At 52.2% G+C, this 20,017-nt stretch overlaps 8 protein-coding genes across 8 annotated transcripts; 3 read left to right on the plus strand and 5 right to left on the minus strand.

Moving 5' to 3' along the window:
• Nucleotides 1-1,439: 1,439 nt before the first annotated feature.
• On the minus strand, nucleotides 1,440-2,889 carry SETTUDRAFT_171990 (uncharacterized protein). The gene is made up of 4 exons (XM_008029316.1): nucleotides 2,679-2,889; nucleotides 2,148-2,628; nucleotides 1,879-2,095; nucleotides 1,440-1,814 (listed from the first exon to the last, which is right to left on the minus strand). The coding sequence occupies exons 1-4, from the start codon at nucleotides 2,863-2,865 to the stop codon at nucleotides 1,542-1,544; spliced, it is 1,158 nt and encodes a 385-aa protein (XP_008027507.1). The 5' UTR covers nucleotides 2,866-2,889; the 3' UTR covers nucleotides 1,440-1,541.
• A 244-nt stretch (nucleotides 2,890-3,133) lies between these two features.
• SETTUDRAFT_179580 (uncharacterized protein) lies at nucleotides 3,134-5,536 on the plus strand. The gene is made up of 4 exons (XM_008029317.1): nucleotides 3,134-3,647; nucleotides 3,703-4,148; nucleotides 4,203-5,069; nucleotides 5,189-5,536. The coding sequence occupies exons 1-4, from the start codon at nucleotides 3,170-3,172 to the stop codon at nucleotides 5,486-5,488; spliced, it is 2,091 nt and encodes a 696-aa protein (XP_008027508.1). The 5' UTR covers nucleotides 3,134-3,169; the 3' UTR covers nucleotides 5,489-5,536.
• Nucleotides 5,537-5,620: 84 nt separating this feature from the next.
• Nucleotides 5,621-8,914, minus strand: SETTUDRAFT_117495 (uncharacterized protein). Its single transcript, XM_008029318.1, has 2 exons — nucleotides 8,377-8,914; nucleotides 5,621-8,270 (listed from the first exon to the last, which is right to left on the minus strand). Exons 1-2 carry the CDS (start codon nucleotides 8,739-8,741, stop codon nucleotides 5,843-5,845), a joined length of 2,793 nt encoding a protein of 930 aa, XP_008027509.1. The 5' UTR covers nucleotides 8,742-8,914; the 3' UTR covers nucleotides 5,621-5,842.
• A 321-nt stretch (nucleotides 8,915-9,235) lies between these two features.
• On the minus strand, nucleotides 9,236-10,498 carry SETTUDRAFT_163768 (uncharacterized protein). The gene is made up of 2 exons (XM_008029319.1): nucleotides 9,537-10,498; nucleotides 9,236-9,488 (listed from the first exon to the last, which is right to left on the minus strand). The coding sequence occupies exons 1-2, from the start codon at nucleotides 10,115-10,117 to the stop codon at nucleotides 9,350-9,352; spliced, it is 720 nt and encodes a 239-aa protein (XP_008027510.1). The 5' UTR covers nucleotides 10,118-10,498; the 3' UTR covers nucleotides 9,236-9,349.
• A 303-nt stretch (nucleotides 10,499-10,801) lies between these two features.
• Nucleotides 10,802-12,229, plus strand: SETTUDRAFT_179583 (uncharacterized protein; the record flags this gene model as incomplete). Its single annotated transcript, XM_008029320.1, has 3 exons — nucleotides 10,802-10,809; nucleotides 10,863-10,881; nucleotides 10,934-12,229. The coding sequence occupies 3 exons, from the start codon at nucleotides 10,802-10,804 to the stop codon at nucleotides 11,966-11,968; spliced, it is 1,062 nt and encodes a 353-aa protein (XP_008027511.1). The 3' UTR covers nucleotides 11,969-12,229.
• A 2,021-nt stretch (nucleotides 12,230-14,250) lies between these two features.
• On the minus strand, nucleotides 14,251-16,582 carry SETTUDRAFT_137312 (uncharacterized protein; the record flags this gene model as incomplete). The annotated part of the gene is made up of 6 exons (XM_008029321.1): nucleotides 14,251-14,848; nucleotides 14,904-15,183; nucleotides 15,235-15,466; nucleotides 15,513-15,816; nucleotides 15,871-16,075; nucleotides 16,130-16,582. 6 exons carry the CDS (start codon nucleotides 16,580-16,582, stop codon nucleotides 14,343-14,345), a joined length of 1,980 nt encoding a protein of 659 aa, XP_008027512.1. The 3' UTR covers nucleotides 14,251-14,342.
• Nucleotides 16,583-17,608: 1,026 nt separating this feature from the next.
• Nucleotides 17,609-18,673, minus strand: SETTUDRAFT_91510 (uncharacterized protein; the record flags this gene model as incomplete). Its single annotated transcript, XM_008029322.1, has 2 exons — nucleotides 17,609-18,500; nucleotides 18,552-18,673. 2 exons carry the CDS (start codon nucleotides 18,671-18,673, stop codon nucleotides 17,609-17,611), a joined length of 1,014 nt encoding a protein of 337 aa, XP_008027513.1.
• Nucleotides 18,674-19,257: 584 nt separating this feature from the next.
• SETTUDRAFT_20540 (uncharacterized protein) lies at nucleotides 19,258-19,767 on the plus strand (the record flags this gene model as incomplete). Its single annotated transcript, XM_008028713.1, has 1 exon — nucleotides 19,258-19,767. The coding sequence occupies one exon, from the start codon at nucleotides 19,258-19,260 to the stop codon at nucleotides 19,765-19,767; it is 510 nt and encodes a 169-aa protein (XP_008026904.1).
• Between the last annotated feature and the right edge of the window lie 250 nt (nucleotides 19,768-20,017).

Consider the following 20,017-nt stretch of genomic DNA (forward strand, 5'->3'; position numbering starts at 1 on the left):
CGATGAGCGAAGGCAGCTATCTCGCCTGACGCAATCGTTCATCTCAAGAGCCAACGCCAAGCAGCGCCGTGGTCGTGCCGGTCGTGTGCAAGAAGGACTCTGCTTCCACCTTTTCACAAAACATCGCCACGATAATCTTATGGCTGAGCAACAGACACCAGAGATGCTGAGGCTATCGCTTCAAGATCTTGTCATGCGAGTGAAGATTTGTAAGCTGGGAGATATTGAAGCTACCCTCGCTCAAGCGCTCGACGCACCTTCTTCCAAGAACATTCGCCGTGCCATCGATGCCCTTGTGGAGGTGGACGCACTCACTCCGAGCGAAGAGCTTACACCGCTTGGTCGCCAAATTGCAAAGCTTCCATTGGATGCACACCTTGGCAAACTCGTCTTGCTTGCGAGCACATTCAGTTGTGTTGATGTTGCCATTACCATTGCCGCAATCCTTTCTTCCAAGTCGCCATTTATAACGCCTTTTGGTGCAAAGCAACGTGCTGATACCGCGCGCCTTGGGTTCAAGAAGGGCGACTCAGATCTGCTGACGACATACAACGCCTACAAGTCGTGGAAAGCAGTATGCACTACTCCAGGGCGGTCCGAGATGCAATTCTGCCACAAGAACTTCCTCAGTCCCCAGAACTTGGGCAACATTGAAGACCTCAAAGCCCAGCTCTTCTCGTCGCTTGTGGAGGCTGGATTCGTGCAACTGACGCCAGACGAGCGGCGCGCCTTGAACCGGTACCGCAGCACTTCACGCCATCGCGTCTTCGTCGAGGTCCCAGCGCAATATGACATGCATTCAGACAACGATGTCCTGGTCAACTCGGTCATCGCCACGGCGTTTTACCCCAAGATCCTGACTCGAGAGGGCAAAGGCTGGCGCAACATTTCCAACAACCAGACGGTTAGTCTGGCCCCGACGTCTGTCAACAAGGGGTCGTCGACGGCGCACTTTCTGTCCTACTACCACATCATGCAGTCGAGCAACAAGTTCTACAACGCACACTCGACTTCGATTGCATATCCCCTGCCCATGGTCCTCATGGTGGCCGCCGACCTCGACTTCAAGCTGCACGCAGGCGTCATCAGTCTGCCGGGCAACGTGCTGCGGTTCGCGGTGCGCGACTGGCGGGCAGCCGTGGGCCTCAAGGTGCTCCGGCGGCGCGTCAAGGAGATTCTAGCGAACAGCTGGAAGAATCCCGCGCGCCAGCTGAGCGACCGCGAAAAAGAGTGGCTCGCCTTGTTCTACAGCATATTTGAACAAAAGTTTGAAAAGGACGAGAGGATTAGAGAGAAGGCGGGCGCAAAGGCAAAGTAGAGTAAAAAAGTGTATGATAAATACTCTCCTCCCTTTTTTCTTGGAGGACAATCTTTCGGAACGTTTTGTAGAAATATAAATGTGTGTGTGGGTATGTGTGTGATGTAACTGACACAATCAACTGTAAAATTTATCCACGCGACCCAAAGCTACGGTCAAGACTATTCATGTGCCATGATTGTGATTATTTTCGGTAAAGCTGTATGTGCTTGGTGAGGTTGATTTATACAGAAGGCTTCTCAAACTCAGGCTTGCCATCCTTGATGGTGGGATGTCGCACTGTGCCCGAGGGGTCGGTGTTTGGTATGGGAGCCTTTGTGCCCTCTTCGCCTATCGACTTGATTTCCTCCTTGATCTTCCTGGAGATTGCATCTTGGACGGCGCCAGGGGGACTGTCGGCAATCTCATCGACATCGCGCAGTGTCAGAACGTCGCTGATGCGCGAGGCACGCGACTGGACGAGCATGGTGGTGGGACCCTCGAAGCGGAGGAAGAGCTAGGCCATGTTAGTGTGTGGAGCAAAACAAGAAAAAAAACCGTAGATGCAGATTGCAACTTACCCTGTCTCCCCAGACGGTTCTCCGCAGCCACGTCTTGAGGGTGTAGTAGGTCGTGGCTAGAGCGCGCCATGTGGCAGTCTTGCTCATGTTGCGGAAGAAGTCGGTGTTCTGGATCATGGAGCCAAAGCCCAGGTCTGGGACTTGAAAGCGGACATTTGACGACTTGAAGCGGAAGGGCATGGGTGGGGTGTTGGATGCTGTGTATGCCACAACATTGCTGGACGGAGGTCAGTTTGTCACTTGCTGAATGATTCAAATCGCTGGCGTACCTGGGATGAGCTACGTAGCTCTCGCCGGCCTTGACTTGGACCTGGTAGATCTGGCCGTTTCCTGTGAGGGCCAGCAGGCCTCGGCCGGTGATGTATGTGTTTCCCCAGTTTGCGAGGCCCAGCTTGACGTTGTATTGCGGCTTGAGTCGCAATGTGAGCCCCGTCCACGCGAGCAGGGCCTGCCTCTGGCTGATGATCCAGTCATCTCTGCCGTCCAGGTTGACCGAGACAATGCTCGATATGGGGTTTTTGGTCGAGACGAGCGCTGTGACGGGGCTAGTCGACGAGACTTTTTGGTAGAGAAAGGGAATGCCGACGGGGGCTCTTTGGAAGGGCTCGAGGATGGAGAGGGTGGAAAGCGTGTTTTCCGACTTGCCGCTGAGGCCGACGAGGGTTCCGCGGCGGGTGTAGAGGGTTTGTGAGGCCGACAGGGAGACGGAGAGGAGGGAGAAGGGCGTCCCAATCACCTCGAAGCGGGCGTCTGCGCACGGCTTAGTATGGGCGCCGCCAACGCTATGGAGGAGAGCATACCGGGCGAGTGCATGGGCGAGGGCGTGGCGGTGCCCTCAACACTGACGGCCTGTTGCAGCGCCGGCTCCGAGGGCGACGTGGTGGCTGATATGTTGATGCATCGCGCCGCCGCCGCCGAAGATGTGTGTGCAGTCGGCGTCCGGGGGCGGCAGAGGCTCCTCCAGGGCGCGGCAGCCGGGCGTAGCATGGCTGTGCCGGTCAATTGGCGCGTCGACGGGCGTGGCGAGGGTGGAGGAGGCGGACCAGCGCAGGCGTGAATGGATGAATGATATGATGCAAGCCCGCCTCGCTTCGCGACGTCAGCCCTGTCGACACGCGCTAGGCCAGGTGGGGGGAAGTGGCATGCATGCATTGCCTGCATCCATGGCCCATCCTCGCCTTTCATCAGGTACTCACAATCTGACGTGCTCGTCCTTCTTCCCCTCCCCCCTCCTCCTCCACCTCTCCCCGGCCATTGAAGCTGTCCACCTGTCTAACATGTCAATGCGGCCATGTTAGTCCCTCCACTTGCCCGTGCCGCCTGTCGGCCGGGCCTTCACGCATCTGGTCTGCGCCTACACCCTGTTCACCACGGCATTCGCGTCTTCACATGCTCTCCCCTGCACAGAAAAGATGTCCACGGCCAGCGACCAAAGCCGGCCATTGAGGCCACCAAGCCCGCCGCCGACCCCGCGGCCAAGGCAAAGGCCGCAAAGGGTGATCCGTTGCTGGCAGAGCAGGTCCTGACCAACAAGGAGCAGCGCAAGGCCGACTGGGCCATTATGAAAGAGATTTCGCAGTACCTGTGGCCAAAGGACAACATGGGCACCAGGTTCCGGGTTGGACTCAGCGTGGGCTTGCTGGTCAGCGCAAAGCTGCTCAACGTGCAGGTTCCCTTCTACTTCAAGAGCATTGTAGACGCCATGAACATAGACTTTGCCGCTGTAGGCGGCACCGCGACTACCGTGGCAGGCTCCATGATTATCGCTTGTAAGCTAGACCCAGCAATGTATCCTCGTCCCACCGCAGCTGAGACTATGACTAGACGGTTTGACTCGTATCGGCGCAACTGTATCGCAGGAACTGCGCAATGCCGTCTTTGCCAGTGTTGCCCAAAAGGCCATTCGCAAGGTCGCCTGCAGTGTGTACGAACACCTGCTGAGGCTTGACCTGAGTTTCCACCTGTCCAGACAAACCGGAGGTCTGACAAGAGCTATTGATCGCGGTACCAAGGGTATCAGTTTCCTACTGACTGCCATGGTCTTTCACATCTTTCCTACAGCACTCGAAATTTCCCTGGTGTGCGGCATTCTAACGTATCAGTACGGTCTGCAATTCGCCCTCATCACCAGTGCCACCATGACTGCCTACGCCGCCTTTACCATCATGACCACCTCGTGGAGAACAAAGTTTAGAAAACAGGCCAACGCTGCCGACAACAGGGCTGCGACTGTTGCTGTCGACTCCATGATCAACTATGAAGCTGTCAAGGTATGTTCTGTGACTATTTGAACACCACTGATATCCCCCTACTAAGATCTGCAGTACTTCAACAACGAAAAACACGAAGTCATGCGCTACGACAAGGCCCTTCAGGAGTACGAAAAAGCCTCCATCAAGGTCGCCACTTCGCTTGCCTTCCTCAACTCGGGCCAAAACATCATCTTTTCCTCGGCTCTGACTGCCATGATGTACCTTGCCTGCAACGGCGTCGCAACTGGCCAACTCACCGTCGGCGACCTGGTCATGGTCAACCAACTCGTCTTCCAGCTCTCTGTGCCCCTCAACTTCCTCGGCTCTATGTATCGTGAACTTCGCCAGAGTCTGCTTGATATGGAAACTCTTTTCAATCTGCAAAAAGTCAACGTTAACGTAATCGACAAGCCCAATGCTCCACCACTGGCCCTCAAGACGGGCGAGATTAAATTCGAAAACGTATCCTTTGGCTACCGTCACGACCGCCCCATTCTCAAGAACCTCAACCTGACCATTCCCGCCGGCAAGAAAGTTGCTATCGTTGGGCCCAGCGGTTGCGGAAAATCCACCATTCTCCGCCTGCTCTTCCGCTACTACGACGCACAGGAAGGTCGCATTCTAATTGATGGCCAAGACATCCGGGACGTCAGTCTCGAGAGCCTACGCCGTGCCATTGGCGTAGTGCCCCAAGACACGCCCCTCTTCAACAACACAATCAAGCACAATATCCACTACGGCAATCTCGACGCAACCGAGGACCAGATCCAGGAAGCTGCCAGACGCGCTCGCATCGACGAGACGATCGCTCGTTTCCCCGACGGTTACAAGACCATGGTCGGCGAGCGAGGCATGATGATTAGCGGTGGTGAAAAGCAGCGCCTGGCTATTGCACGATTGGTCCTGAAAGACCCTCCGCTCCTATTCTTCGATGAAGCCGTATGTCTCCCTCTAACCCCCCTCCTCCCCTTTCCCAATCTTCGGATATGTCTTTGCCTACCCACACACACACATGAAAAGGAAATACTTTGCTAACGCACAAAATGCGACAACTACAGACTTCAGCACTAGACACGCACACGGAGCAAGCGCTCCTAACACACATCAATTCGCTGGTCAAGGAGAAAAAGCGCACCTCGGTCTTTGTCGCACATCGCCTCCGCACCATCTACGACTCTGACGTCATCATCGTCCTGCGTGAGGGCGGCGTCGCCGAAAGCGGAACCCACCAGCAGCTCATTGACCGCGGCGGCTTGTACAGCGAGCTTTGGAGCGCCCAGGAGACCATGTTTGTGGATGACGAGGCGGCGGAAGATGTGAGTGAGTTGGAAGAAGAGGTTACTAAGAAGCAGCCGTGATTGAGTCTGTTCCATTATCTTTTTTTTTAACTAAAGAGGGAATACATGGAGATGGTAAAAGTGTAATTTCGAGCCTCTGTTTCTAGATAGAGGGTTTTTGTAGATATGATAAAAATATTTCGTTCTTTTTTTCCATTTATTTTTCCTACGAGATATTCGCCTGTTGCTTTGGAACCATGACACTACGGTTTCCAGAAATCTAGTGACGATACGACTATCATCTCACGAAGCGAAAAAGCGATGATTCATTCCATCCATAGCTATCCATAGCTATCAGCATTTCCCAAAAGCCTAGTTGCAAGACAAAAAAATTCATTCAGAACCCACCCTACTTGACCTGCATTCCTAACACGTCTACTCGGCAATCTCAGCGGCAATCTTCAAAATCTCCTCTACGCTCTTCCGCGCATTCTTCGGATCCTTGGCGACCGCCTGCCAAATCTCGCCGTGGCGAGGCTCGGCAAGCGCGGCCTTACTCAGGGTATCCTGCTTCTTCTCGTCGGTGCCATGCTGCAGCAGAAACTTGTAGTACCAGATCCAAGCGTCGCCAAAGTCGCTGTCGAGGGTAACGGCCTTGACGAACCAGGTAGCCGCCTTGTCGAGGCGGCGCTCGGCCCAGAAGATGCGGGCGACGACGACGAAGAGCAGGGCGTCTTTTTCGACTTTCTTGATGGCTTCGAGGGCGCGCGGCTTGCGCTGCGTGCGGCCTTCGAGGTGCATGATTTTCTCGGCCCAGAGAAGCCCCGAGTTGGGGCATTGCTGCAGCGCGCCCGCCATGAGTTGCTGCGCTGCGCTCGTGTTGTTTTGCCGGCGCTCCAGACGCACTTGTTCGAGGAGAATCTGCTCGCTCTTGGGGTTCTGCTGGCGGCCGCGGTCGAGCGTCGAGCGCGCTTTGACTATCGCGCCTTGCTTGACTTGTAGCCGGGAGAGAAGGAGGAACAGAACCGGTGCTTTGGGGGCCGCACGAGTGCCAATGTTGAACGCCTCATGGGCTTCGGGGAGTTTGGACAGCTGCTCGTAAACCTGGCCTTTGATTGCGTGGAGCTTCCAGCTGCCGGGCCAGTTCTGTAGGCCTTGGTTGCAAATATCAATGGCTGTCTCGTAGTTTCCTAGCTGTCGCTCAAGCACAGCAGACTTCATGTAGATGCGGTCTGTAGCTGCGGATTCACGAGCTACCTGCAGGAAGCTACGGGCCTGTTCGTAGTTGCCAGCGTCTACCTCAAAGTCAACAGCGCGAGTGTACAGCATTTCGTTACCCGGCAGAGCCTCGAAACTCCGACCCAAGACCTTGCGGGCGCCTTCAGGATCTCCCGATTGCCACATCTCTCGAGCGTACAGTAGCCATAGTGACTCGGAGGTCGGACAGGCATTGACTGCGCGTTCTAGGACGCTTAGAAGTGAGTCCATCGTACCGTGATGCTTCTCAAGGTCAGCAAAGGCATGCCAGACTGTCGTGCTGTAGGGGAAGACGGCAACTGCGAATCCCAGGATGGCTCTAGCAGTCTCTGGTTTGTTTCGGTTCAAAACGCTTCTTGCATCCTCGAGCCATATATCTCGGCGTTCGTCGTCCTCATCAAGACCCCACCCAACAGTTGCTTTGATGATTGCAGTTGCTGTTCCCTTGTCTCCTTGCTCTTCGCAAATCTCTGCTTGTGTGATCCACTCCTCTCGCTTGATCATGGCATTCTCTTTGATGAGCGACTTTACAGCTCGAGTCATGATTGTGTCAAGCATTTCTACTTTTCCAAGCTCCTCCTGGAGCCGGCAAGCGTGTATCCAGATGGCCCAGCTAGTGGGAATGGCTTTGCGGGCTTTGTTGAGAATCTGTTGCGCCGCCTCTGGCTCCGACACACGAGCGTATGAGATCCATAGCTCTTCAGATAGCGGAACAGTCTCGGTCGCTTTGGCGAACAAAAGTCGCACAGCATCCAACTCTTCCGTGTCGTTGATGAGCGTTTTCCACAGCTCCACACTCTGAGGATTGTGGTCCAGAGCTTGTCGAGTGACCTTCTTTCGGGCAGCAGGAGTCTGCTCTAGCTCGATAGCCGCTTGCCACAGCTTGACCGCCTTGGTGTTTTGTTTAATGCCACTTGCAGCGATAATCTTTGCGTTGTGTAGATTGTCGCGGTTCAACCGGATTGCCTCCTCCCACACCACAACAGATCGGGGGCAAAGCTCACATCCTCGTGCAATGACCTTCTTGGCTGTGTGAATTTTTCCAGCCACCTCTTCTAGTCGTGCTAGCGCGACATATCCTGGTCCATTGTGGACATTAGTTTTGACAGCTGACTCCAACAGGACACGAGCGCGGTTGATGTCTTCGACTGGTACTTCTTCGCCCATGGCTTCCTTCTTACTTAGAGCGGTCATATATCCCTTGGGGTCTACTGATGTTGATGTGCCAGATGTCGTAGAGGTCTGAGTGCCGGGTGTACTTGCTGCTGAATCGAGTCGTACGGTCAGCGCAGAAAGTTGGGCCGCACCGATACTGGCGAGGTTTGTCGTCATGCCATCGGCGTCGTTTGTGGATATCGATGTATCGAGCTCGCCACTCTTTGACGCAGCAGATAGCACGCTGTCCGGAACGGCGTACGATCTCGCATTCGCCATACGGGCTTCGCGCGCACGCTTTGCTTTACCCGTCATATCTCCAACCTCTGGTAGGGCTGCCCATTCTTCTTCGGATACGCCACCCAGGGCTCGTTTTAGGTCGGCGAACTGGAGTTGGATCTTTGGGTTGTTTCGTTCGTATTCTTCGCGTTCTTGTTGCTCTCGAGCTTCCCTACGGCGGACACAATCGGTATCTGTTCGTGGAAAAAAACACGATGAATACTTCGACAGTAAAGACGGAGGGGAGGGCAGTGGGAAACGAAATGGGATGCACTAACCTTCTGGCTCTACGCCGTTTGTCCATCTTCTCGTCAACCTCTTGGTATATGCGGTCCGCCTCGTCGTCGTCCTTGTCGTAGTTCATGCCACTGGAAAAGAGACCGACTTCGTTGTCGGGGTCCTGGAAACGATCCTCATCCTCATCTCTCTCTTCCTCCTTCTTTTCGGTGACACCGTATGCAGATGGAGCGGCCTGACCGAGTGATGCAGCGCGCTTTGCTAGCATCTCCTTCATCTGCTCCTCAGACGGGCCCTCACGAGCTGGTCCGAGATCGCTTCGAGTCGTGAAACCCGTAGCACCTCTACCCAGACCAGCCACATAATTCTCGGGCGCAGGCATCGAAAGGAAATCGCGGCGACTCATTTTGGCGGTAATGTACGGCTCTCGACTACAAGGGATAGTTGTGGCCCTTGCCTGGACGGGTGCGAAGGCTGCGCCGAAGACGATTATCTGGCCACGGAGGATTCCGGGGGTGATTCAAGGCAACTGCACAGTTAGCAGTACCAGTCCGGCGGTCCACGGTGCGATTATTTGCGTGTGCTGAAGTTGGGGCGCGGAATCTTGCTGGCTCGTCGCGACGTCGATAATAATTTGAGCTTGGGCTGACGCGCATCACGTGAAACCAGAGCTCGAGTCACGCTAACCCAAAAAGTATGTTTGCGACAGGCTTTCGCATACGCGTTGCTTGTAGGCATTGGATTTGTAATGAGCTTCAAGATTACTGGCCGAATCAATCTGGTTCTGGGGAAAAGAAGCAGGAATTAGGATGTAGGCCTCGCACAGCTGGCAGATGATATGTGCTAAGGGTAATGTGCTTCCGCGTGGAAGCGGTCGCAGCATTCATGTTTATGTAGTAAAAGCTTGCAGATACTGCAATGTTGTGTTATATTTTTTTTATTTGGTCAAAACACCTGCGAGACAGGCATCAGATAGACTCTTGATATACTATTTTACTTGTCACTCATTCTCGCTCAAGATGTCGCTGTTGGCGATGCAGGTGCCTTTCCGTTGCTAGACTGCAGTGCATGAAGTGGAGAGATGGGCGGTAGTGGTGGAACTGGTTCCTCTGTAGCTGCAGCTGCAGCTGCATCGCCCCTTAGAGACCGTCCGCTGCAACACGTTAATAGTGTATCCAAGGAACAGCCGCCGTGCCCTCACCTTTTCGTTTTTCTCAGTTTTCCCCCAATCCATTTTTTCAAGCTTCGACTTGTGGAAGGCCGCTCCGGGTCTGCTGCATTGGGAAGGTCGGCTTGGCCTATGCTACTTGTCTGACTTCGCGGGCTGAGCTGGCTGGCCTCTGGTGTTGGGTCGTCATCTTCGAGCGGTGGAGCATGTCTTTCGACGTCGCCATTGACTACAACGAACCAGCCCAGCTTTTCGCCTGGCGCAACCTTGTCGCGTAGTTCAGCAATAGCTGCGCCCTGGTCATCACCTAGCCCCATAGTCTGAATCTCGTCGACATCTATGCCAAGCTTGATTTCACGCACAGTGTCGCATACGTAAGCATATGGCTGGTCCTTGACAGAGAGGTCCTCAGGGTCGTACTGTTCAATGAACTGCAGAGCGGGCAGCTTGGCCATTATTTCTGGCCACTGGTGCTTGAAGTTGGTGGTCATGGCGGCCACTGTGGCCGGGGCCATGAGCCATTCTGGAGCAGCATCGTCGATGTTTTGGAGAATGATATGTATGCGGACTTGTGCACGGGGCCAGCGGAAGCCGTGTACAAGCCAGGTGGGCATGTCGAAATACGAGACACAGCCGAGGGGCAACTTAACAGGCGGAACGCGCCGTCGGAGGGCGGGGACTCGACGGGTGGAGACTGGAAAGAGAGGCGTAAAAGGCGGAATATGAATGCGAGCATTGACACGCTATTTGAGACGTTCAACGAAATCTGGCTGGGTCGTACATGATGCTAACCACCAGCCAGGGTCGACTTCCGAGGAGGGTTTTTTGGCGTGGTCTAGACGAGGCCTGCTGATGGTAGACGCCTTCTTGGGATACAGACAGGCAACGGAAAAGCAAAAACACGATGGCGGGTGCAACGCTCGAAAGGCCGGCAGAGAAGTGGATCACGGCTGGGCATCATACTTGTACTAGTAGTGCGATGCCAATGCGGCGGCGATGGGAGTGCCCGGAGGTAGTGGTGGTGGTGGCAGTAGTGCGCGGAAGGGGGGAAGGGGAAAGGTAGGGGAGGGGGGGGGGGGGTGGCTGGGATCAGGGAGAGGTGGTGACGATCTGCATAGGGCAAGGGGCGGTGCCTGGCCCCGCTCGCGCTAATGCACCGCCGCACCCAGCGGTCCTCGTCCTGCGCGTCATCGCCAGTCAGATGATGATGCCCTTGTTACATTCTCCTCGGCCATCCCGTGGGCTAAGCCGACCAGAAAGCGACTTGTCCACTGCCCATCGTTTTGCGACGTGGCACCATGCCGCTGTAGGCACTCTTCCCCGTGCCCGAGTGCATCACGAGTACTAAAGCGCGTACAGGCATCTACTGGGCAAAAAGGTACCACATGTAGCCTGGCCTCCTTCACTGCCATGCCCTAACCCCCATACAGTCATGGAACGTCTACAATGCCGACAACATCGCCCGCGTCAAGGCCGACGAGGCCGCCGCTGCCGCCCGTGAAGCTGCCGATGAGCAGCGCATGCAAGAGCTCGATGCTGAACGGCGCGCCGCTATCCTGCGAGGCCAAACCCCCCCGCCATTGCCAGAGAACGTGCCCCAAGATGGAAAGGCGCCCAGAAACAAAGATGATCGCGGGCATCAGAGAAAGAGGAGGAAGCTTGCCGGCGAGGATGACACCGACATGGACATACGCCTGGCCAAGTCCATGACAGCTTCTGGGGGCGACGACAGTGATGCCAAAGTCCTGAAACTACGGAACACGGCCATCGATGCTCCTCTGCAAGACCATGCCGGGAACATCGACCTGTTTCCCGTTGACATGAAGGAAGCCGTCAAGCGCGAGAAAAACGCCGAGGCAGAAAAGGAAAAGCGGAAGAAAGAAAAGGCGTTTGAGGACCAGTACACGATGCGCTTCTCCAACGCTGGAGGAAGAGGGGGGCTAGACCAGCCCTGGTATGTCGCCCAACAGAAGCCCTCGCGCGACAACGGAAAGGACCACGACCCAGCAGCAGACGAGGGCTTTGTAAACAAAGATGTCTGGGGAAACGAAGATCCGCGACGCAAGGAACGAGAACAGGCACGAATAACGTCCAACGATCCTTTCGCCCTCATGCAGCAGGCTCAGGCCCAGCTGAAAAAGTCCAAGCGCGACAAAAAACTGTGGGCTGAGGAGCGTGATCGCGAATTGCGCGAACTGCGGAATACACAGGAGCAAGAAGATGGGCGGAGCAGACATCACAAGAGGAAAAGGCGAGACCACCATGATGACAAGGACGATATTGCTACATCATCACGGCACAGGCATCATCGTAGGAGCCGAAGTCGTAGCCGGGACAGACATGAACACAGGTCTTCGCGCCACAGTGACAAACGGCGAAGTCGCAGTCGAAGCAAGGACCGTGACCGCGACCGCCATAGGCATAGAGATCGACATGAGCGGCGTCACAGGTCCAAGTCGAGATGATTTCAGACTATACAGGAGCACATGACAAGTCCTTATTCTTTCATCTCAATCAAATATGTTTCTACCTTGCGAGGTCAAAATGGCTCGCCAAATCGAGAAGATCACGATCCTTGATTAGCATCACTTTGCATAATCCGCCACTGCGCATGAAATCACCCTAGGATGAACCTGTACCCAGTAGAAACTAACCCAGGCAATACAATACTCGACTCTGAGAAATTTCCACACCATATATTGTTTTCCAACCATTCATTATCAACAGTCCCGCCAAATCAATTCGACATCAGTCCATCTTTCTCCAGACGGGCAAGTTTGATTGTTGGTTTTTCTGTAAGACTTGCATTGCGGGGTTATGCATGTAAGAGAAATGGAAAAAATCCAGTATCCGAAAAGATAGATTAGGATTGGGAAAATAATATGTAGCACGTCTCGTTTTCTGTCGATTGGGACAGATGGAGCATAGAATTGCGGGGAGAAGTGACATGCTTTTGGGATACCTGGGGGGGGGGTTTGAACACATATATGAGATGTGTTCGTAAGAGCAAAAGAGAAATACTAAAACGACCGGAAGAAGCGAATCAAAATTGTACATTTTTGTAGGGCAAATCTACTTGGATATTGTTTTTCTTTTTCAATAACGCACCGTGATCACAATAGAGTAGTGGAATTATACTCCGGCATAAGAAAAGATTATCGATATAATTAGCAATCTAAGAGAATGAAATACATCAGGTACTCCATATACATTAGTGCAGACTGGTAGTGGGTAATATAAATGCCCATGCTTCATTCGGTCGTATTCTTCTACTGATAAAAGGAGCTGGGTGATTAGAAAGTACACAGCTGTGGGTTAGAAAACTGGCACTGAAGAAGAAGCCGCTTTAGCTGCTGAGTGATGGTCTCATGAATATATATTAAGCAGCATCTGCAATAGCAGATCGAGTAGTGATGGCTATAGCAGTGGGATATCACCATAGTAGGGGTTGTACGAGGGGATTAATGATGTGTTATTGTGGAGCTGTCAGTGCTTGAAGTACGAATATAGTCTATACATATATTCTAGAAGAACTAGAAAAAGATATACGATATATTCACACTACACGCACTACGGGTCGGTGAACAAATCTGACTATAATAGTGATAAATCTAGAAATAAGATAGCTACCCACTCTCAGAGCTCTCATATGACACACTAATGCCTCACTTTTACAAGTTATGAGCCTGGGTTTAGTTAGTAAGACGTTGTATACATTCACGCCGACGCTTCCTGGGAGTCTGATTCAAACAATGCCATATCATCTCAAGGATACGTATTGCAGATTAACGAAATGACAATCTCCTGATCTTAAAACATACCTCAAGAAACTCGGCATTATTGGTCGCTGCACCCCACCCATATAGCCACGAATCGAACGGACTTGCAGAGCGCTTCAATAGAACCATCATCACCGCCACTAGAGTAGTGATTAAAGAAGATAGTTGCACTTTCCTATGACATGAAGCTATTACTACAGCAGTCTTTCTCAACAGCGTAGTGCCGCATAGCACCCTATCTAACACGCCACAACAGCTGCTCGTTAAGAAGAAGCCGACTGTCAGTTCTGAAGTGCGAGTTGAACTGCCAGTGACCTCGAGAGGTTAGCGCAAACATTGATACCCTTTCTTATGGTAGTTTGCTTTCCAAAGCTTGGTTGCTCGACTCTGATGTTTCATGGTATAGGTCTAGAACATCGACGACTTCTACTCCCTTCAACCTGCAAGGGGGACGATAATTGTTGCTGAACAACAGAGGATATCAAACGATGATCAAGGAATAGTGCGCCTAACCCAACCCGCCTCCTCTACGATGGCTCAATGCGCCCTCCAGAACTGTGGTTGTGATGAGAAGCCTCTATAGTAATGAGCAGCCGCTGTGGTACTAGTAATTGGTGTTCGCAGTAGTAGTAGGCTGCTAAAGTAGACTATTGTATAATTCGACTAACAACTACGTGCTAAGAGCTAATTTGATAAAAGATTGATTGAGCTAATAAACGCTGCTCCCTAGTTTTCCTTTCGCGCGGTATATGCTACATAAATAACTCGACTATAATCTGCAATCACTCTTCTGTGATAATGTAACGTGTCTACAGAAGTGAGTCTTAATTATACTTTTATAATCAAGACCTACATAATAATGGTGGGTAACAAGGACAGCATAGGAGAATGACAGTGTTATAGATAACGATAATTTTTCAGATTGAGTCATAGGATTATTCAATCCAATGACCAGCTGGGTATATCATATGTCATCAAGCATCAACTAATAAACATTCACCTCCACACATAACCATTAACACCCTCGCTACCCAATACACATTTGCACAACAAACGATGCTTACATTTTAGAAACATCGCCCTTCTCAACAATATCTGTGTTCTTGACTTCACCAGCACTACCTCCCCCACCGACGGGCTCGTTTGCAAAGTCGCTGTACGAGCCCTGCTCATGGAGCTCAAACAGCGGCTCCATAGGCTGCACGTCCTGGCGCAAGATGTGCTTCTTCAGGTACCACGGCAGTTTCCTGCGGTAGTAAGACGAGAATTGGCGGTTTCCGACGTCAAAGACAGTGTCGAGTTCTTCTAGAGTGAGCGCCTTAGTCTCAGGCAGCAGGAAGTAGGCGTAGACGAAGCCGAAAAAGTTCCAGCCTGCATACCAGCAAAAGGCACCCGTGGGCGTAAATGCTGCTTCAAGTGCTGGCCATGTGAGGGAAAGAATAAAGTTGAAGCCCCAGCATGTGGCGGTAGCGAAGGACATGCCTACGTCGCGGAGGTGGAGTGGGAAGGCTTCGGCCGAATATGTAAACGGGACGGGACCTTCGCCGGGCGAGTAGACAGCCATGACTGCGACATGTTAATAACTGAATTTGGACATAAGCAATGTATTGGTCTGACTCACAGGTATAAATAGCAGCGGCAATGGATGCAAGACGTCCCTGTGTAGGCGTGCCATCTGGGTTGTTGGGAAGGTAAAAGGACAGACCGCACCAAAGAAGGCAGATGCCCATAAGCGGGAATGTGGTCAGCAGAAGATTACGCCGGCCGAAAGTATCGATAGTGTAGATGGCCGGAATCGCAAAAAGGAAGTTTACTATGCCCGTGCCCATAGAGGTTAGCAGTGCTTCGGACCTACTAAAGCCAGCGGATCGGAAAATCGAGGTGCTGTAATAGGCAATAACCTAGAGAGAGAAAGGTTAGAAAGCGTCTGGTGCCGAGACTGAGGAACGTACATTGACTCCGCAGAACTGTTGCATGAACATGACGAAGAAGGCGCTCTGAGCAGCACGCCGGTTACGCCGGACGAGGAAGAACTCTCTCATTGGGTTTCGGCCCTCACGTTCTGCATTCTCAACCTCAAGAAGTTTGTACGCGTAGTACATGTCACGTGCTGCCTGGACCTTGGTCCTTCGGAGACGGCAAAGGGATTCGAAAGCTCTGTCAAACTTCCCCTTCTCCATGTACCTTTGCACACGTCAGTACACACAGGAATAAAAGGGATTAGAAGGACACATACCAGCGGGGTGATTCTGGACAGAAGTAAACCTGGGCACAGACAATCATTGGGGGAATACTGGTACTTGCCAGCATCCATCTCCAAGGCGAAGTTGGCCCCCCGATGATTGTCACGTTCTGGAAAGCGACAGATACAATAAAACCCAGCATTATTCCGAAGGCCGTAAATGTCTGCCACGCCATAGTGAGTGCGCCGCGAATATTCTTGGGGGCAGACTCTGCTGCATAGACGGGTGTTGTTGATGACTTTGCACCAACAGCAAAGCCAAGCATGAATCGAGCGACAAGGAGGTTTGGCCCTACATACAAGGGTCAGTGCATGAATCACGTGCATTTTTACCAATTCCACTTACAGCTTTTACAAGCAGCCATCCAGATACCAGTGATAAAGGATATTATACAGGAAATGAAAATGGTGCCACGGCGGCCAAAGTACTTGTTCAGTGGCGCATTGGACCAGCAGCCAATGAGTGTGGAACAGAGATATGGGGCGCCATTAAGCAGTCCTCGAAGCCATACTTGGTCTTCACCAATGTTGAACTCTTCAAAGTAGAATTCCTGTATAGCGTCAGTGAGCGAGATTTGTGGAACTGGAGTTGATGGAAGACTAACCTGGGCACCGTTCACGGCTGTTTGGTCCATACCCTGCACAATAGCAGATCCAGCACAGAGTGTTACCATAAAGTACAACATAAATGGCTGCGACCACCTATGACTGATCTCATGTCGCAGCACATCCTTCTCTTCCGTTGAAAGTTCATTCACGTATTCGAAGCCATCGTCGCGTTGGCCGACGCGGGCAATCAGTGCTCCTTTGCGGAACGCATCGAGGTCCTCTTGAAGTCCTTTCTCTGTGCACCAAGCCTCAACATCAGCCAGGACCTGCTGCTCACTGAGGCCTGCTAGGGGGTTACGGAGCTTGGCGGCAACAGATGCCTGTCGATGTTGAGCACCGGCGTGTTCGTGATGTTGTGTCGTATTGAAATCGGTCTTGCTGCTACCCGAAGAGGAAACTGTAGGCTCAGCAGGCTCGGTAGCCTCGATATCAGGCTTGCGGCGAGACATGATGACGGCTGGATACTTTTGTCGCGTCTAGTCAAGTATCCCCACTTGAAGGGACAACCGCAGATCGTAAAGTGGATAAGACAAGAAAACACACAACAGGCGCAAGCGAACCATGGCAGCTCCTGTTAAATAGTGATCTCTGGACACACATGTTATACCCGCTTTTCTCTCCATGAAAGAGTGGGCCTGTTTCTGTCCAAGGCGACGGTCCCCAGAGTCTCTCCACATTCATCCAACATGTTGGCGCATGTAACCATACATGGGGATCAGGCAACGGGGTGGCCGTACCAAGCCGTGGAGTTGTGGTTTCATGGAGTAGTCGTTTCTGGGACTATGTCATAGTGGGTACATTTCAGGAATTGGCATCTCGGCGGAAGAAGGCTGCCTACTTGGCAGCGGAGCGTGCTACGGCTGCCAAGAAGACACGTGAAGTCTGGGTTCAAGGTGTCCAACGACTCTTGCGCAGTTCCGGCCAATAGTATTTGTGTCGGCAAACTGTTGAAAGGATGATGGGGATACAGAACGTTTACGACGCCACATGACGAGCTTGGCGTCAAGCGGGCTTCGTACTTGGCGTTGAGCATCACTACCAGAAGAGGCAATCCGTCTTATCGAAGTTCGGCATCGAGATCCGCTCTTGGCCTCAGAATACTCGGGGCTAAAACTTCTCGCGCGCGTATCGAGGCCTAGGTCGTGTTGCGGTTTATGTAGAGAATATCGGTGAGCAAATAGTCAGCCAAAACAACACGTTCTTTGGCCAACTAGACATATAATCATGGAGATATTGCTGGGAAGATAGATCTCGGAATCAAATTAGTACAAGGCGCAGTTTTACGCCATGTACAATGCTAAGAATCGGAGGGTTTCCCTGAATTTTGGCATTATAACTGCTTCTTGGCCAGTGCCCCAGAGCCCAGGACCAGACTATTTGAGGGGGTCACACTAGTGATCAAGAGATACGGAAAGCTTCCAAGACCCTTGAGACCAAGAGAGAACTCACAGTGCTAGTGTGAAGTTTTGATCCACTTAGGCATATTTCCAAGCGCCGCGCAGTAGCAGGCGGTCAAGCTCTTTCGCCACGGTAGTGTTCGAGATTTTCAGCTTCAAATAGTGCTGACTGGTTCTGCGCTCGTCTTCGACCCATATATTCGTGCCGTTGGGGTATACATAGTTGTACCCGTTTGCGTTCCCATATTCGAACCACTTGCCTAGACCTTCACCGGCGTACACCATAGTCAGGTGATCCCAAGAGTATTGTGAATGGTTGGTGCCGCCCCACCACACAAAGCTCGCTCTTACAGGGTCGTCGGAGGGACCGCATGTAGTAAGTCGTGCCCCCGTTAAGACTTCCACGCCAACCTCTGCGCCCAGAAAAGTCATGGGTACACAGTCCGGCCAGGTGTTAACGACATGAGGAGCTTCTTGGCGGGCAAAATTGTACTCTTGGTCAAGGGACCGCTCGGGCAGGTACCCACCACCCATAACGACTAACTCCTTTACCTTTGCTTTCACAAGGGCATATCCATCCAAGGGGGAATACTGGTCTGCAGTGCTGTTGAGGAGACCGGATATCGATCCCATGAAGCCGATTGAGGCTATGGTCACGCTACTGTTCTTCGCCTCACTGAGTGTTTTGCGATATAGCTCCACCGGATTCCATGTTTTGTTCACCTGGAACCAGGGCACAGAGCCGCCAGACCATTCAGCAGCCACTTTGCTCGCGTACTCCCCTCCAAACGGTTCAGAAGAGGTGATATTTCCGTAGGGTCTCGGTAATCCAATGGGAACTGAGTGGTAACCATAGTGGTTGATAATGGCAGATGCTGCAAGCGCAGAGTATGTGGAATTGACGTTGACGTTAACGGCCAGAAGATTGGTGTTTGGCAGTGTGCAAGCAAGAAGTAGTGCTGCAGCATCGCTAATGCAATTTTAGTCAAAAGCCCATAAACCGAAAAGTCTGAGAACGTACTCGATAGCATCAAAGATATCGGTGTCTACAATCAAGTTCTTCACCTGATATTCGTCTGGCTTTACAAACGGCAGCAAAGGCAGCAAGGCCAATGCGTATCTCAGTCGAAAAGAAGCCAACATAACGGCGAGAAAGCTGGGCGAGTGGAGTTCTACAAAATTGATGGTGGAACTACTCGCGACGAGACCCTTCTAGAACCTCATCTGTTTCAGAAAAATCAGAAAGCCGTAGGTTGCTTCAATGTATCGACGAGATCACTGGCTTATATGCCGTGAAGCGTGCGCAAGCAAGTGAAGAGTAGAAGTCCAAACTGATCACTCAGTAACCACTTTAGGATATCGAATCGACATCTGGACCCACGATAACGCACCCCACTATTGGGACACCCCCAATTGAAGCGACGGGTGGTATCGGTGGTCCCCCATTCCGTACTATCTCGACCTCTGCGACCGGAGGTGTGCGGCAAGGGTATACAATCCCTTATTACAGGCTGTATAAAAGACGTTTTTCGTATATTGACTCACCTTCAATCCTATAATGTATGGTTGCTTTTTCAAGCTGAAGGCTGGGGAAGAGTGGCTGGAGGAGAGTGACGCGTTGATCGTTGGCAATGCGCCGATTTAAAAGTGGGATGGTGCCCAGTCGCAATGTTGTACCACAGCACGCCATTCTTAACCCCTGCAAACCACCAAGATCGTCGGCGAGGATGAAGAACCCCACTACCATCGGCTTTGCGACACTAATCGGCGCATCTGCTTTGCGTATTGATTCTCGAAGCGCACAAGAAGTCATTGCCCAGCTGAACCTGGAGCCAAACCCAGAGAAGGGCTATTATCGACAGACATTCGAAGATAGCGGGAAAAATAACAACCGGTCTTACTCTACAGCCATTTACTACCTGTTGGAAGGTGAAGTGGGCGCTTCGTACTGGCATCGTGTCATCGATGCTGTTGAAATATGGCACTATTACGCCGGCGCACCATTGCAACTCGACCTTTCCTGGAATAACGGAACGGTGACCGAGCACAAGCTCCCAGGAAATGATATTTTCAAGAACCAGGCTCCACAGATCATTATTGAGAAAGGACAGTGGCAAAGAGCTACCAGTTTAGGCAGTTGGACGCTCGTTGGGACAGTGGCACCGGGCTTCACCGAGAAAGGATATGAATTACCGCCACCTGGATTTCAGCCCAACGACGGTAGAAAATGGTCATGATGGTGTACTACCCACCAAAGTTCAGTTGGGTGGATCAAACAGCATGCTACCAATGCAGCTATTAAGGCCTCAAAGTAAAGCTAGCTGTGTAGAAAAATGGAAGAGCTGCGACTTCGAATGACAACGTAGTACGGAGGTGCCTCACAAAAGTTTTGTCCCACGCTAATCTCGGCGCTTCGGCATAACTCTTCTTGGCGCAACTCCCACCTTTGAGCTGAGTAGCTGTACGATTTGTCTGTATCTATCGTTA

The sequence above is a fragment of the Exserohilum turcica genome (assembly GCF_000359705.1).
Source record: "Exserohilum turcica Et28A unplaced genomic scaffold SETTUscaffold_3, whole genome shotgun sequence".
NCBI lineage: Eukaryota > Fungi > Ascomycota > Dothideomycetes > Pleosporales > Pleosporaceae > Exserohilum > Exserohilum turcicum.

What these genes read in the sequence shown, in the direction of transcription:
- SETTUDRAFT_163768 (XM_008029319.1), bottom strand. Translation starts at nt 10,117, where the DNA reads ATGCCCACCTGGCTTGTACACGGCTTCCGCTGGCCCCGTGCACAAGTC. An exon ending in AAACTGAGAAAAACGAAAAG is followed by an intron (nt 9,489 to 9,536) that starts GTGAGGGCACGG and finishes AACGTGTTGCAG; the next exon opens with CGGACGGTCTCTAAGGGGCG.
- SETTUDRAFT_171990 (XM_008029316.1), bottom strand. Translation starts at nt 2,865, where the DNA reads ATGCTACGCCCGGCTGCCGCGCCCTGGAGGAGCCTCTGCCGCCCCCGG. An exon ending in CTCGCCCATGCACTCGCCCG is followed by an intron (nt 2,629 to 2,678) that starts GTATGCTCTCCT and finishes AGCCGTGCGCAG; the next exon opens with ACGCCCGCTTCGAGGTGATT. An exon ending in AGCTACGTAGCTCATCCCAG is followed by an intron (nt 2,096 to 2,147) that starts GTACGCCAGCGA and finishes ACCTCCGTCCAG; the next exon opens with CAATGTTGTGGCATACACAG.
- SETTUDRAFT_179580 (XM_008029317.1), top strand. Translation starts at nt 3,170, where the DNA reads ATGTTAGTCCCTCCACTTGCCCGTGCCGCCTGTCGGCCGGGCCTTCAC. An exon ending in TCAACTATGAAGCTGTCAAG is followed by an intron (nt 4,149 to 4,202) that starts GTATGTTCTGTG and finishes TAAGATCTGCAG; the next exon opens with TACTTCAACAACGAAAAACA. An exon ending in TCCTATTCTTCGATGAAGCC is followed by an intron (nt 5,070 to 5,188) that starts GTATGTCTCCCT and finishes CGACAACTACAG; the next exon opens with ACTTCAGCACTAGACACGCA.
- SETTUDRAFT_117495 (XM_008029318.1), bottom strand. Translation starts at nt 8,741, where the DNA reads ATGAGTCGCCGCGATTTCCTTTCGATGCCTGCGCCCGAGAATTATGTG. An exon ending in AAACGGCGTAGAGCCAGAAG is followed by an intron (nt 8,271 to 8,376) that starts GTTAGTGCATCC and finishes TGTCCGCCGTAG; the next exon opens with GGAAGCTCGAGAGCAACAAG.